The 15651-nt window shown below is 50.9% G+C and overlaps 1 protein-coding gene and 1 pseudogene across 2 annotated transcripts; both read right to left on the bottom strand.

Annotated features, from left to right (window-relative positions):
- Positions 1-389: 389 nt before the first annotated feature.
- Positions 390-1702, bottom strand: LOC105522535 (annotated as a pseudogene). The gene has a single exon (XR_001003463.1). The product of XR_001003463.1 is annotated as an uncharacterized LOC105522535 (transcript).
- ASB13 (ankyrin repeat and SOCS box containing 13) lies at positions 920-13961 on the bottom strand. Its single transcript, XM_011957072.1, has 5 exons — positions 13305-13961; positions 11705-11855; positions 9461-9595; positions 2762-2953; positions 920-1846 (listed from the first exon to the last, which is right to left on the bottom strand). The coding sequence occupies exons 1-5, from the start codon at positions 13512-13514 to the stop codon at positions 1719-1721; spliced, it is 816 nt and encodes a 271-aa protein (XP_011812462.1). The 5' UTR covers positions 13515-13961; the 3' UTR covers positions 920-1718.
- Between the last annotated feature and the right edge of the window lie 1690 nt (positions 13962-15651).

The raw sequence follows: 15651 nt of genomic DNA, 5'->3' as shown, positions 1-15651 counted from the left end.
AACCTAATACTTTTTTTTTAATGGTTGTTATTCCATGCAGAAACACTGACTGATCCAGAACTGGTATCTAAGGCGGTGATCAAAGAGGAATGCTCTTCTTCTCAGTTTAAGACGAAGACCCGCCATGACAACGGCTGGAACGCTGGAGAAGAGAAACCCCACGGCGGCCAGTACGAAGTTTTTCGCCAGATTCGTGGCCCCACCCCCAAGTACCCACGCAGAGAGGCCTCCAGTCATACAGCACAAAGGGCATCGCCTTGGGCAGCTCAGGCTCAATCTGTCCCGCACTGTCTGTGGCGGGAGGTTCGGGCCGGCCTGGGTGCATCCAGTGAGTACCACGTTCCCTTTTCTGGGCACACTGTCTCCAGGACAGGCCTGACCCGTTCTCCATCGCCCCAGAAACCCACACATCCCTGAACTAATCATGCAAAGGTCCTCCCAGTTTAACTCCCTGTTGTGGGCGGGGTTCTTAAAATGTATGAAGACAGAGACTCCTAGGCCGGCCCATGCAGTCTGAATAGGCTACTGAATGCTCCACCAATGGCTTATAATGCAGAACAACCTGTTTCTATCAGTGCAGGACGGGATTGCAAGATTTTCTTATCCCGCCTTGGCTGCAGAGTCCCATTCCCGTCCAACTCAAAGCACTGGGACAATGCTGGATGTGATGGATGTTCCATGAGCATCCGCAGAACCAAATAATAAGTGGGTGATGGTGCCTCCCGGGTGTGGGCAGCCTCTCTTACTAATTTGATAGCTTCAAGGAGTTCACGAACTGCAGGGTGGGTGAAGAATTCATTTGACAACCATAGAAACAGATGAAAAGCAATTCCCACAGAGTCTCCAAACAGCCCTTTGCACTGAGAATGCCGAGCCACGAGAATATACACCTTGACACACCTTCACACTGCTGTGGGTCTGAATGGCTCATTAGCAAAACCTTAGTGGTACTGCCTACGTGTCTTCTAAAAGGTTTTTATCCCACACATAAACTTTTTACGAGAGTTCAAGACCTAATACTGAAGACGAATTTCCTAAGAAACTCAGTGCTACTTGTGGGGTATACAAAGCCAGGGCCTTCCCCTGCAAACACCCGTAGAAAGCCCCTGAGTGAAGGATGCGCCCAGGCTCGGGGCTGGGGGATGCTTTGGAAAGTGCTCCAGGAAGAGCATCCACACAGCAGCCAGCAGAGCAGTGGTCCCAGGCCACATTCGAGGCCGACCTTCTGTGGGCCCAGCCGTTCCCTATGAGCACCGAGGGCAGTCCTGGTGCCGACCCGGAGGTGGCGGCCTGCACCTGGGACCTGTGCATCTGTGGCCGGCTGCCCAGGTGAGTGGGAATTAGCAACAATGCCCTGAGTCCCCAGCTCTGCCAGCCTCCTCTGTGCTCCCCACGCCGTCTGTCCTGAGAGTGCCTTTGAGGACAGCCCGTAAAAGAGGAAAACTGGCCCACGCCCAGTGAAGAGGTAGGTTCCGTAGAACAGTGCAGGGTCACACCCACAATTGTGACCTGAGACGCAGGCCTTCCCAACACCTTGGAAACGTTATCCAGGATCCAGAAGAGAAGCCTACACAGCATCGCAGGAAGGGACTCGAGGGACTCGAAGGAGCGTTGCTCTGTCTACAGCAATCACGCTGCTTCAGAGGCACAGGCAGAGCCCTCACCCGGGCAACGCTGGGCACAACGGGAGCAGTCACGGCCCAGACCCCGCGTGCAACTCAGTTGTAGGAGAGGTAATCGATGAGCCGGGGTGGGATGTTTAACTTGGCGATCTTCTCCAGCCCTCGGACACCAGTGGCCTTCCTCAAGCTCACCCTGCAGAGTTGCGACAGAGTCAGAGGTGTCTCTGAAAAAGGGAGCAAGGAAGGATATGAGGTTAATTTCAGGAAGGAGCACAACACCTGCAACCGAATACAAACTCAGACAGAATCGCAAACGCCTCCCTTTCCCCTGGAACCGGGGTGTGCCCTGCAGGCCTTCTCTGGAAGGACAGCCAGGAACCTGAGGAAGGGAGCCCAGGAAATGGAATTCGGGGCGCGATGTCCACTGGGATTGCCTTTTGTGGGGTGTGGGGGTTTGCTTGGTTTTAAGGTTTTTTGTTTTTTGTTCTGAGACAGAGTCTCGCTCTGTCGCCCAGGCTGGAGTGCAGTGGCGCGATCTCGGCTCACTGCAACCTCCACCTCCTGCATTCAAGCAATTCACCTGCCTCAGCCTCCCTAGTAGCTGGGATTACAGGCGCCCACCACCATGCCCGCCTAATTTTTATATTTTTAGTAGAGACAGGGTTTCACCAAGTTGGCCAGGCTGGTCTGAAACTGCTGAACTCAGGTGATCTGCCTGCCTCAGCCTCCCAAAGTGCTGGGATTACAGGTGTGAGCCACCGCACCTTTTCAAAACCACGGTTTTGGTTTTTTGAGCCACGGCATTATATTTCAGCACCCAAATTTGTCATCAAACAACTATATCTGCAGCTAGGAGGCTCATCTGTCAAACGTCCGGCACAGGAGGCACAGGTCTGGTGCCTGAGCAGGTGTCAGCCACAGCTTCTGCTGCTCCAGGCCACGGGCCACAGGGAACCCAGGCAGAGCTGGGGCAGCAGCACAAACAGCCCCCGCAAAGTGCCTAAGGGTCTGTCCTAGTGCAGAGGACAGGAGCCAGGACTAACAGCCTAGCTCTCAATGGAAGCCCGCAGGGAGCCGGCATATCTGGGGTCCAGGCTGAAGGCTGGAGGGGATAGGGCGGGCTCGGTGGGGCGCCTCACTTTCGTAGTACTCCAGGCACTTGGCGGGAGCGCTGCTGCTCCACGTGTAGTCAGACGGCTTCTTCCCACGGTTGTCCCGGGCGTAGATGTTGCCACCAAACTCGATAAGCATCTCGATGAGGTCAACGTTCTTGACCTTGGCCGCGTGGTGAAGGGCCGTCTCATGAAGCTTTGCCGCATTCACGTTGGCCCCTGGAGGTCAAGAGTGCAGAAGAGATTTTGCCAAGAAGAGACGTTGAAGTCACATCCGTTTTTTCTTCACACAGCACGGTGGCAGAAGCAATCCCCACCCAGAAGACAAAATCAGGACAGACTCGACCATAGCTTTCAAAACTGTTTTTCACATCCAAAAGCAGGAATTACTCATTGTCCCCGCTCATGAGAAGAGAGATAAAGGTAGGCAGCAATAATAAAGAAATAACTGGAAATAGAACCGAAAAGAAGAAAAACAAAACGAAAAATGTCCTGGGTTAAACAACCGTTCTAATGCCCTGTCAATCTGCCTTCAGGGGTCCTGAGATTTCTGGAAGCTCAAACCAGAGCTACTCAAGCACTCCCACCTGGCCTCGAGCACAGACACACACTACTTCTTCCTCTTGTGGGCGCAGGAGGGAGGCTCCAGAAATACTGGTTGAATGAAAGAATGAATGTTCCTTAACAAGGCATATTCTTTTACAAAAGGAAAACAGATAATGTACCCAAAACAGTAGGCAATTCAGAGAAGAGATTTAGCTCTGCACTCCTCAACTTTCTCATGATAACAGCAGACATTCTTCAAACTGATTAAAAGTGAAAAAAAACTTTTTTTTTAAAGAGTAGACATTCAGAAAGATGCAAAGAATTAGTAGCTAAATATGGCCGGTTTTGTTTTTTGTTTTTTGTTTTTTTGAGACAGAGTCTCACTCTGTCGCCCAGGCTGGAGTGCAGTGGCACAATCTCGCCTCACTGCAACCTCCAGGGTTCAAGCGATTCTCCTGCCTCAACCTCCCAAGTTGCTGGGATTACAGGTACACCACCATGCCCAGCTAATTTTTCTATTTTTTGTAGAGATGGGGTTTCGCCCTGTTGGCCAGGTTGGTCTGGAACTCCTGGCTACAGGCATGAGCCACCACACCTGGTCAAATATGGCATTTTTCAATGCATTAAAAAAAGATTTTGATAAAAATCTGATTTTTGTAACACATCATTCTTAGGGCACAGCCATCACTAATCCGATACGATGGAATCCCCCAGGGTTTCAGATTTCTTTTGAAAGAAAATGCCATTGTCTTCGAAGTCTGTTCCTCAAGTAACAAAGGAGGTTATAAGAGAAAACGAACAAGGCTGGGCGCAGTGGCTCAAGCCTGTAATCCCAGCACGTTGGGAGGCCGAGACGGGCAGATCACGAGGTCAGGAGATCGAGAGCATCCTGGCTAACACAGTGAAACCCCGTCTCTACTAAAAAATACAAAAAACTAGCCGGGCATGGTGGCGGCGCCTGTAGTCCCAGCTACTCGGGAGGCTGAGGCAGGAGAATGGTGTAAACCCAGGAGGCGGAGCTTGCAGTGAGCTGAGATCCGGCCACTGCACTCCAGCCTGGGCGACAGAACGAGACTCCGTCTCAAAAAAAAAAGAGAGAGAAAACGAATGAAAGAGAAGTATTTTAAAGAAGTCACGCAAATCACCCAGCATCAGTAAAATAATCCGCCAAATGACAGATTCAAACCACAGCTGTAAAATATTATCAAAAGTGGGATTTTAAAGCAATCAGACCACTAGCACACCATCACTTACCAACAATTTCAGAGGGTCAAAAGAGGAGTTGAGAGGTGGAATGCTATTCCATTTTCTAGTTCCTCTGCTCAAAAACTATCTGAAAAATCCTGCTTTCTGCTTTAAAATATTTGAATCTCCTAAAAGCACATAAGAACCATGCTCATAACAGCATTCGTGGAGTGATCCAGCCCTCCAAAGTGATGACATAAGTAAAGAAAGTTCTTTCCGCTTCCCGCAGCCAAAACTCAGAAGTTAGGACAGGAAAAGGATCTCTCAACCAGGAAAAATGCTAAATTACCTGGGTCCTGAATTTGGCAGAAATGTACTGCAAAAAAAGATAATAATAATATTTCAAAGCAATAGATTAAAGAAATATTTTCCCCACAATTCAACCTCTCTTTCACACAAGGGGTTTTCCTCCAGTATAATGTTGCAATCATAATATAAAGTACCTTTTAACACTAAACGTACACTTGTAATGAAAAACAAATTGTACCATCCACAGAATCTACAGTTCCAGTAGCTTTCTCTCATGTCATTAATTCTGGCAATATTCTTGCCAATTGGGAGAGAAAGAGATGGTCTCTATTTTAACAAAAGAAAAAAAAAAACAGAGAAAGAGGCCCAAGGGAGGCACAGCTACTCTCTCACGATCAGGGAGAAAACCATGGCTGGAAAGAGCTCTAAAAATCATGCTCCCTGCTGTGCTCCACACACGAGGCCTTGGCCAGGGGCTTTTGCAGAGAGGCGGCCTTCCCAATGTACATCTTTTCAAAATGCGTGTTTGGCATCATTTGATTGAGTGGAAGGGAAGAAAGATGAATAAGGAAGGAAATGAAATTGTGAATAAGGGATTGAAAGGAAACACCAGGCCAGGGGTGCAGGCGGCAACTTGGATGGATCCTGAAAGTATAGCACTGAGTGAGCAAAGAAGAGAGTGACAGATGAAACCCGAACAACTATGTCCATTAAAACTATGTGCCTCGGCCGGGCGCAGGGCTCACGCCTGTAATCTTAGCACTTTGGGAAGCTGAGGCGGGCAGATCTCTTGGGCCCAGGAAATTGAGACCAGCCTGGGCAACATAGTGAGACCCTAGTTCTACAAAAAAATTAAAAAATTATCTGGGCGTGATGGCACACACCTGTGGTCCCACCTACTCTGGAGGCTGAGGTAGGAGGATCACTGGAGCCCAGGAGGTTGAGGCTGCAGCAAGCCGTGATTGTACCACTGCACTCCAGCCTGGATGACAGAGTGAGGCCCATAGTGAGAGACAGAACACATACAAGTACTGGTTAGAAAGAGGAAAACAGGACCAGGCACGGTGGCTCACGCCTGTAATCACCGCACTTTGGGAGCCTGAGGCGGGCAGATCACCTGAGGTCAGGAGTTCAAGACCAGCCCAGCCAATATGGTGAAACCTCGTCTCTACTAAAAATCCAAACATTAGCTGGGCGTGGTGGTGCACATCTATAATCCCAGCTACTCAGGAGGCTGAGGCATGAGAATCGCTTGAACCCGGCAGTCGGAGACTGCAGTGAGCGGAGATCACACCACTGCGCTCCGGCCTGGGTGACGGAACGAGACTCCGTCTCAAAAAAAAAAAAACGAAAGAAGGGAACAGATACAGAGGAAAGAAGGAAGAGAGGGGGTGGGAAAGGGAAAGAAAGTAACTTTGTGTGAAGCAAGGATGGTGACATTCCTTGAACTGAGAAACATGAGAAAGACTGAGACAGAGGCAGAGACAGAGAGAGACGAAGACAAAAACAGGGAGCCAGGAAACAACCAGCGGACTGAAAGCTCTGTGGAGCCAGGAAACAACCAGGGGACTGAAAGCTCTGTGGAGCCAGGAAACAACTAGGGGACTGAAAGCTCTGTGGAGCCAGGAAACAACCAGCGGACTGAAAGCTCTGAACTTCATGCTTCAGAGAAAAGGGGTCAACGCAGGCTCATTACCAAAATCCTGCTTTCAACGCCAAATAGGATTAAAGTGGATTCAGAGAACCCATGGCCAGCGATGTGAAGGGACCTTGTAAGACCTTAGCACACCAGGACTGGCACAATCCTGGAACATAAACACAAATAGCTCAATAGGTGCTTGCTGCAACAAGAGAAAGAAAAAGAAATAATAATGGCAATTAAATTTTAAAAATTTGTAATTGAAAATTTTTTTAAAAATTAAAGAACAATTTAAAAAAAATTTTTTTAATTGTGCCAGGACCAGTGCCAAGAACAAAGGTGGAGGCAGGACCGTCCTCAGGGAGCGGCTTCTGAACACTCCCGGCAGAGTTCAATATTCACTGTCAGCCATTAGATTAAAAATTACTTCACCATCATAACCGGACTTTCACCCTCCCCAGCCCTCCTCCTTGGCAAATACAATCTGGTTCCTGGACTCGCCTCACCGCCTACAAAGAACAAGAACAACGGTCTCTATGTCCCCACTGGGGTGCAACGTGGCTGCCTCACAGTTCAGCTCTCAAACCGCACATGAAAGCACCTGCAATCATGTGGGCCCCGACTGGTTCCATCCCTCTCCCCTCTCCACAGTAACTGGTTCAAATGACCCAGGTTTGAGCCAATCAGAATTGGGCAAAGTTTGGGCAAAGGGACTGGGGAGGGGTGCGGGAAAAGGGACTTTCCACTCTTCTGTTTTTCTAGAGACACAGTCCCTGGCTTTCCTTTGGTTTCCCGAAGGATCTGTGACCCGACCCCAAAAGTTCAGAATCATTACTTTAAAAATATCCGTTTGTGAGGACGTAGCGGGTGCTGTTGTTTCTCTCTTCTCTGTATGTTTGAAAATTTCCACAATGACAAAATGGTTTCTAAGAAGATGATGCTCCATCTGCTCTCACAAGGCGTGCTAGAGGAGGCCACCAGAGAGTGGGACGTGAATCAGGAATCCCACATGAGCTGATGGCTGGACGCCACCCACAGCATCGAGCCAACACCGACAGTCACAGCGGGGAGGCTTCCCCACTCCCCGGGGGGCATGCAAACTCCGGGGAGAGCTGTGGGAAGCCCGCTTTAGGGCGACAGTGGGCGTCACAGCTGCCCCTTCCTTTCCAGCCCCCACCCCCGACTGTGCTGCCACCCGGTAATGTGGTGGAGGTGGGAGCAGACCTGACTTCAGCTCCAGTGTGCGCCCCGCCTGGTCCAAGCCCTCTCCCCTGACCACAGTAATTGGTTCTAATGACCCAGGCTTCAGCCCATCAGAATTTGGCAAAGTTTGGGCAAAGGGACTGGGGAGGGGTGTGTGAAAAGGGATTTTCCACTCCTCTGAAAGAGTCTCCAGAAGGCTTAAAATGGGAAACATCTGGCGGATAAGCCTGAAGCCACTGCAGCCCCGTGATCTTGCTCAGGGAAACCGGAGGCTTGGGATAAAGCCAACACTGACTGAGGAAAGCAGAATCGCAACATTCAAAGAAACTGGGTGACACCACGGAACCTCCGGTCCAGCCGCCCCTAAACCTGCTTTGCGTCTCAGCCCTGAAGTCACCTGAACTAGAAATGCCCGCCATTGTTTACCAGGTAGAAGTGGCTTCCTGTTACTCGCAAAGGCATCCAAGTGACATGAAGTCCTAACTGATACAGAAAGGATGTTTGCTTTAAACACTAAGTTGATCCCTTATCCTACAACCACACCAAACGGAACTAAAGTAAAAACGGAACTCATGTGTACTGCGCTCATAACGGCTTGATACGAATGCACTGCCCTGTGTTCATAGAAACCGATCCGGCTGCCAGAGGACAGCTCGGCTGGAAACACTTAACGCCTGCTTCCAATGGAGATACTTTTAAGACAGTGTATAAAAAATTAAAAGTACCCCAACAACTGTTCCTATACAAAATGAATCTTTTCCACTAAGAAGACTTAAAAGTGGCACATGAAAGTGAATAAGATTCTCCAACAGAAAACTACATATAACTAAGCTCAAATGGCTGTCATCGGGGGGAATTCATGATCTTTCTGTTCCTGAACAGGTTTGTTCTTGTTAAGAGATGGGGTCTTGCTACGTCTCCCACGCTGGCTCAAACTCCTGGGCTCAAGCAATCCTCCCGCCTCAGCCTCCCAAAGTGCTGAGACTACAGCTGTGAGGCACAGCGCCCAGCCATCCTGAACAGTTTTCTTTCTATCCTACACCACACCCAGAATTTGGATGAGATGAGGAAACTAAAATTTTCCCTCAACAACATTAAGTTGGGTTAATGATAAAAACCCTGTGCCAACAGTCACTTTGGCTAAAACTTTTGGTATAAACAGGTCCTGAGCCTAATCCTCAATTGGTTGGGTCTTTTGGGTTTTGATTTTTTTCCCTCCTTGGGAATCTCGATCCTGAGTCTTTTCAATCACCTGACAAGAGCCTGGATTCCAAATGCTCCATATTCCCCTAAACGTTGCCGACTCCACTTCCCATCACATCCCCTTCTCTCTTGGATTCAGGCAGCAACCTCACCAGGCAGCTGTGGGGACAGTGGCCTGTGATCTCTAGGAACAATCACTGGCATTTGTTGAGTACCTACTAGGACATACCAGGCACCGGGGAAATATCCCCAGTTCTCCCAGCAACCTGCAGCATAGAGTCTTCCAGTGTTACAGATACATAAACTGAGGCCTGAGGTCTCAGCTGGCAAGTAGGAGAGCCAGCCTCCAACCCTGGTCCCTCTGACTCCTCTACCCAGCTCTCTGCTAGGCACAGTAAATACCTGTTCAGGTAAATACCCTTGCAAGTAAACACCTGCTTAGGTGAACAGCCTTGCAAGTATATACCCATTCAGGCAAGCTTCTCATGTAAATCTGTAAATACCCACTCTGCAGGTAACACCCATACAGGTAAATACCCACTCAGATAAACACCCACGCAGGTAAACACCCACTCAGGTAAACACTCGCGCAGGTAAACACCTACTCAGATAAATACCCACGCAGGTAAACACCCACTCACCTGCATTGAGCAGCACTTTGACACAGTCCAGATGCTCCCGGGCACAGGCAACGTGCAGAGGGGTCCCAAAATGGCAATCGTGCGCTTCCAGATTGGCCCCGACATCAATAAGAAGCCTCACACATTCGGAACTCCCTTAAGATAAATGGAAAAGGGGGGACAATGTCCTTGAATACGGACACTGGGGACAACAAGCACGCAGACGCGGCAGCTGCAGCAGCCTCCACCCCTGGTGCATGGCAGGGAAGCCAGGCAGGCCTGCATCCCAACCTAGGGAGGAGTTCATGCCCCGCATGGCCCTCAGGAAGCCGGGACACGGCTCTGTGTCCCCCTGAGGAGGGGAGGGCTCACAGCAGTGGGAGAAACGGGCCCGGCCGGCCTATTGCTGTGAGAACAGGAGACATGGGGCACCACCTAGAATGGGCCAGGGAAAACTCCCGCTGCCCTCCTGTCCCATGTCTACCTGCAGCTGTCGGCACTGAGCCCAGTCTCCCAGGAAAACCCCCAGACTTTCTTAGGCAGGTCATCCTCCTGTGCCCCACGGCAGCCGCCTCTCCTGCCTCTTTTTTTTTTTTTTTTTTTTTAAGACAGTCTCATTCTGTTGCCCAGGATGGAAGGCAGTGGTGCCATCTCAGCTCACTACAACCTCCACCTCCCGGATTCAAGCAATTCTCCCACCTCAGCCTCCCAGATAGCTGGAATTACAGGCGTGCACCACCACGCCTGGCTAATTTTTTTGTATTTTTAGTAGAGATGGGGTTTCACCATGTTGGTCAGGCTGATCTCAAACTCCTGACCTCAGGTGATCCGCCCACCTCAGGCTCCCAAAGTGCTAGGATTACCAAGGGCATGAGCCACAGCACCTGGCCTCTCCTGCCTCTTAAGCAGCTCCTCTTCCTGGGTGTGTAATGTGGATTTGGAGCACGGTTCCAGGCCCCCCACCGTCCCGCCCCTGCACATTCCGTCTAGGCTCCATCCTTGCCTGTCACTCAATTACCTCTTCACGTTGGCAGCTCCCTGATTTTCCCCACCAGCCTCACACCCAGCCCCAGAGCCATGTGCTGGCCACTAGCCAGTGTCTCCCACTCCAGAGCCCTCTCCCTTTCCTGGGGTCCCTGCTCCTCACTCAAACCTGACCCATTTCTGACTTCTTGAGCCTCCCCTTCATACCAAATCCTACGGATTCCTCCCCAAACCTTCTAAACGAACCCATCCCACTACACCAGCCTACTCTGAGCACTGGCCACCTTGATCCCAGCGACAGTCCCCAACTCATTCCTCTGCTTCTAGGAGACCCCGACCACCACTGCCACCTCCATCTGACTGCACATAGAGGGCCACTAAATGAACCTTCCCCAACTTCTGTTTTCCTGGCCCTCAACATCTGCTCAGAAACCTTCAAGAGCTCCGTGGAGCTGTCCCCATGGCCTGTAGACATGGAAAGACCTGCGAGCAGGAATCAGGGGTGAGCCACAGGCAGCTGTGGCTCTGCCAGCACCATGGAAGGGCACATACCCCATACCCTGCACCCCAGACGTGCATCCAAAGACAAAGGCCATGCTGGCCGGTCAAGATATAAGCCACAGTTTGCAGCCTCTGCTCAAAAGAGTAGAATCCAAACTCCTTTGTCATTTAAACATCTTCCCACCAGCTGGTCTCACCCTAAATTCCAGTCCTCTCCGCTCCACTGGGAGCTTCTAATGCAGTAAGACAGGACAAGGAATGTCCGCCAGGCTCGGGGTGCCCTTTTATCTTCCCAGCATCTGCAATGCGCCTGTTCTCGGAGGGCAGCTGAAGTCCCACCTGCTCACTGAGCCTGCAGGACTGGCACTCTGTTTTGAGAGCACTGAACACAGCCTCCTGGCCCAGGCTGTTGGGACACATTTCTCTGTCCTCTCCCATCTCCATCAGGGATCTGCAGAGCACACTACAGCAAAGCCCAAGCGAGCCTCTGCAGAGTGCCCCAGGCCCTGGTGCTAATGTGGAGGGGCCCGAGGAGCCCTGGCTTGGACACAGAATCCTACCAGAGTCACCCGCCCCAGCCCTGGAGGAAGACCTCAAGGAGGGAAAGCTTAGAATCTCTGCAGCTGAGCCACCGAGAGCCAGAAACAGACTCAGAACTCTCCTTCACTAGCCAAGGGCTCCCAATTCGTCTGCTCTCCTTCCTTCCCAAAGTCCTTTAATCCCAGAAAGGAGGAAACTTCCAGGGCCCACCTGGGCCAGCCCAGTCATCTGCCAACTCACCGCTCATGCAGGCCTCGTGCAGGGGAGATGCTGTGTACAAAGGAGGGTTGACCTTGGCCCCGTAGGACAGCAAGAGCTTCACACACTCGATGCTGCCCGAGGCGCAGGCATCGCAGAGCGGGGTGCTGCCGTCGATGTTGCGAGCATCCACCTCATGGAAGGAAGAAACAAGTATCAAAGGGCAGAGAAACGCCACGCAACCCGCTTTCCCACCCTGCTGCAGGTTCATCTTTGCTAAGATGCTTCTTAGAAGTACCAGTGTGCTTTGCTATTATGTGCTAGGCGAGAACACCGAAAGAGACAGCATGTTGCTGGGGAGCACCCATAGCCTCCTGAGTACAAAGGTCATCTCGCTCAGGATTCTTTTCTCTTGGGGCAGGATAAGCTCAGCCGCCCCCTCACCACCCCTACCCCAAACACCTACTAAGCACAGAGCAGGACAGGGGAACCCTAGGCTGCAAGCTGGGAGACGCAGGCTTTAAACATGAGTTTTACAAACTCTAACTTCAGCTGGGCACAGTGGCTCACACCTGTAACCCCGGCACTTTGGAAGGCGAGGAGGGTCACTTGAACTCAGGAGTTCGAGACGAGCCTGGGCAACATGGCAAAACCCTGTCTCTACAAAAAATACAAAAATTAGCTGGGTGTGGTGGCGTGCACCTGTAGTCCCAACTACCCAGGAGGCTGAGGTGGAAGGATCACTTGAGTCAAGGAGGACGAGGCTGCAGTCAGTTATGATCACGTCACTGCATTCCAGCTTAGGTGACAGAGTAAGACCTTGCCTCAGAAAACAATAAAAACCTCTAACCTCAATGGAAGGAATGCCTGAGACAGCTTACCATGCCTCCCCTAGTGAGAAAGTCAGAGGCCAGGAAAAAGGCAACTCCCCAAATTGGCAAATTTTATTTAGCATTTGTCCAAATTCAAATTCTATTTGGGTACACACTGACACGGGTTCCATTCCAAGCTTTTGGGAAGAATAAACAGTACACCGTCTTCCCTTTTTCCCCACCCCTTGAACTCTGAGACCAGTTCCTTGTGTCCCTAGTACATTGGCCAGGGGTGTGCTGGGCCACTGTTTGCCAGCTCAGGAGAGCTGGCTGCCAATGTGCCAGGAATTCTGCTGATCAGAAACCCCCGGTGGCTTAATACTAGCCAGGGTGGGAACATTTACACCAGGGAAAGCAGCAATACAGAGTTTTGTTTTTGTTCCTTTTTTTGGAGAGCTGGCAGGCCAGCATCCCACTGAGTCATCCTAAAGCCTGAACCCTGCTCTTTGGGCCCAAGCAGCAGCTCTGCGCCCAGGTCTGGCCACCCCTGAGAGAGCCTGTATCTAGACTGTGGCCAGCCTGCTGGCTCCTGCCCACCACAGGGCTGGCACTCCCACCATCAATTTGCTCAGGTCGCCCTTTCTTCCACCACCGGGACCTCCTAACAGCCAGGTCCACAAGCACTTCTCAGCCATAGGCTTCCTGGTACCTGTGTGCAGTGGACACAGTGCAGCCCCCACCCTCCCCTCTTTTCCAAGTTCTCCTGAGTCAACCTTCTCCATTCTGGCAGCTGCAGCCAGTCTGGGGGTCTGCCCTGATGGGCCACTCACCTGGGCCCCAGCTGCCAGCAGCAGCTGCACGCACCGCGCCTGGCCCTGCAGACTGGCCGCATGCAGGGGCGTGATGGAGTCCACAGTGACCTGGTTCACACAGGCGCCACTCTCGATCAGCTGTTGCAGCTGCAGGCTCTCACCCCGCTGGGCTGCCTCATGCACAGGGGTCCGTTCCACCCAGAAACCTGGAAAGGAAGGGGACCTCATGCTAAGACCCTGCCACTTCCATCCAGAACAAATGAGCACACGTAAGACTCCAGGGCCCCTGATGTCACCAAGGCACTATCTGTGATCATGCAATTGTCGCAGCACTTCTATAAAGATCCCTGAGGCACCCCACGCCACCTGCCTGAAGGCTGGAGTCCAAGCTCCTGGGCAAGGCCTACAAGGGGCTCCATCCTGTGGACGACGCTCACCTCCACGGTCCACCTCCCATCACTGCCCCAGCATAAACCCGCTCTGCAGGCACAGGTGCTCACCACTCCCCTGCAGTTCCACATCCTTCTCTACTAACACGCCCACCTTTGCCCTCTGCCAATTGTCCACTCGGCAATTTCCTAGTGAAACGTTTACATCCTCCCGGTGGGCCCAGGTAAAACAACTTCCCTGGGAAACACTTCCCACAAAGCTCACACACACACGCTCAGACCACTGCATTTATAGTGTCTCCTGCACTCAACTGCCTTCAGAATCCATGCTTTAATCACTCCACTTTAGTGGCGTCCTCAGGCTTGTCTATATACAAGGTCATGTCATCTGCAAACAAAGATCATTTAACTTCTTCCTTTCTAATGTGGATGCCATTTATTTATTTATTTATTTGTTTATTTATTTATTTATTTATGAGATGGAGTCTCACTGCGTCACCCAGGCTGGAGTGCAATGGTGTGATCTCGGCTCACTGAAACCTCCGCCTCCCGGGTTCAAGCAATTCTCCTGCCTCAGTCTCCCAAGTAGCTGGGATTACAGGCGCACACCATCACACCCAGCTAATTTCTGTATTTTTAGTAGAGATGGGGTTTCACCATGTTGGCCAGGATGGTCTCAAACTCCTGACCTCGGGTGATCCATCTGCCTCAGCCTCCCAAAGTGCTGGGATTACAGGCGTGAGCCATCACGCCCAGCCCTTTTATTTCTTTTTCTTTTTCTTGTTGAATTGCTCTGGCTAGGACTTGCAGTGCAATGTGGAACAGAAGGGGTGACAGCCAACATCCCTGTCTTGTTTCTAGTCTCAGGGGAGAGCATTTAGTCGTTCACCTTTAAGGATAATGTTAACTGGGTTTTTCTTTCTTTCTTTCTTTCTTTTTTTTTCAGTCTCAGTCAATCATGGTGATCCTATTTCCCATACAGCGTCCAACCCAACTCTAGCTAAGGAGAGGTGAGGGACAGTCTGTGAGGAGGCCTCCAAGCTTCCATATTCTGTTCACTCCCAAGAAGGAGCTCGAGGAGAAGGCTGTCTCCCTTCCTTCTCTGGATACTGCCTGGATGTGAACTTGAACCTGCTAAGCCATCTGGCTACCTGCCTGAAGACAGGACCTACAGGAATGGCAAAGCTGGGAAAGGACTGGAACCTGGAGGACGAGTCAAGGACCATCAAGTGCCTGGAGCCAAGCCAATGGGTGGGCTTTGTCACATTTCTTTATTGTCTAAACCAAGTGCAAACAAAAGCTCGCTAACTAGTACAGACCGTAAACTCCCCAGATGCAGAAACCACACACGCCTATGTTTTCTCAGCACCCATCTCAGACACAGAGAAGTCTTCTAGACACTTTAAAATGTCATAAATGACAACAGCGCTGGATAAAAGCTGATATATCCTTACTGTCAACTCCCCAGCTTCGAGCAGACAAGATCACATCACATACCTCTTCTCAATCAACAGTTTCCTCTTACTATTCCGACGTGTCCCTGGAAAACCTTCCTATCACCTGGATCTTCCCCAGATCTTACTTTTACAAAGTAAAAAAGTGTATCTGGGCCAGGTGCTGTGGCTCACGCTTGTCATCTCACCACTTTGGGAGGCTAAGGCGGGCGGATCACTTGAGGTCAGGAGTTCGAAACCGGCCCAGCCAACATGGTGAAATCCCATCTCTACTAAAAATATTTTTAAAAATTAGCCGGGCATGGTGTTGCATGCCTGTAATCCCAGCTACTTGGGAGGCTGAGGCAGGAGAATCGCTTGAACCCAGGAGGTGGAGGTTACAGTGAGCCCAGATCACGCCACTGCACTATAGCCTGGGCAACAAGAGCAAAACTCTGTCAAAAAAAAAAAAAAAAAAAAAGAAGGTATCTGCATCGAATTTCCTCTGCAGGTGGGCAGCCTCATCAGTTAGTGCTGATGACT

Source organism: Colobus angolensis, unplaced genomic scaffold, assembly GCF_000951035.1.
Source record: "Colobus angolensis palliatus isolate OR3802 unplaced genomic scaffold, Cang.pa_1.0 Scaffold432, whole genome shotgun sequence".
NCBI classification, from domain to species: domain Eukaryota; kingdom Metazoa; phylum Chordata; class Mammalia; order Primates; family Cercopithecidae; genus Colobus; species Colobus angolensis.
The sequence above is the reverse complement of the archived record's forward strand: the minus strand, read 5'-3'. Positions and strand labels throughout refer to the sequence as shown.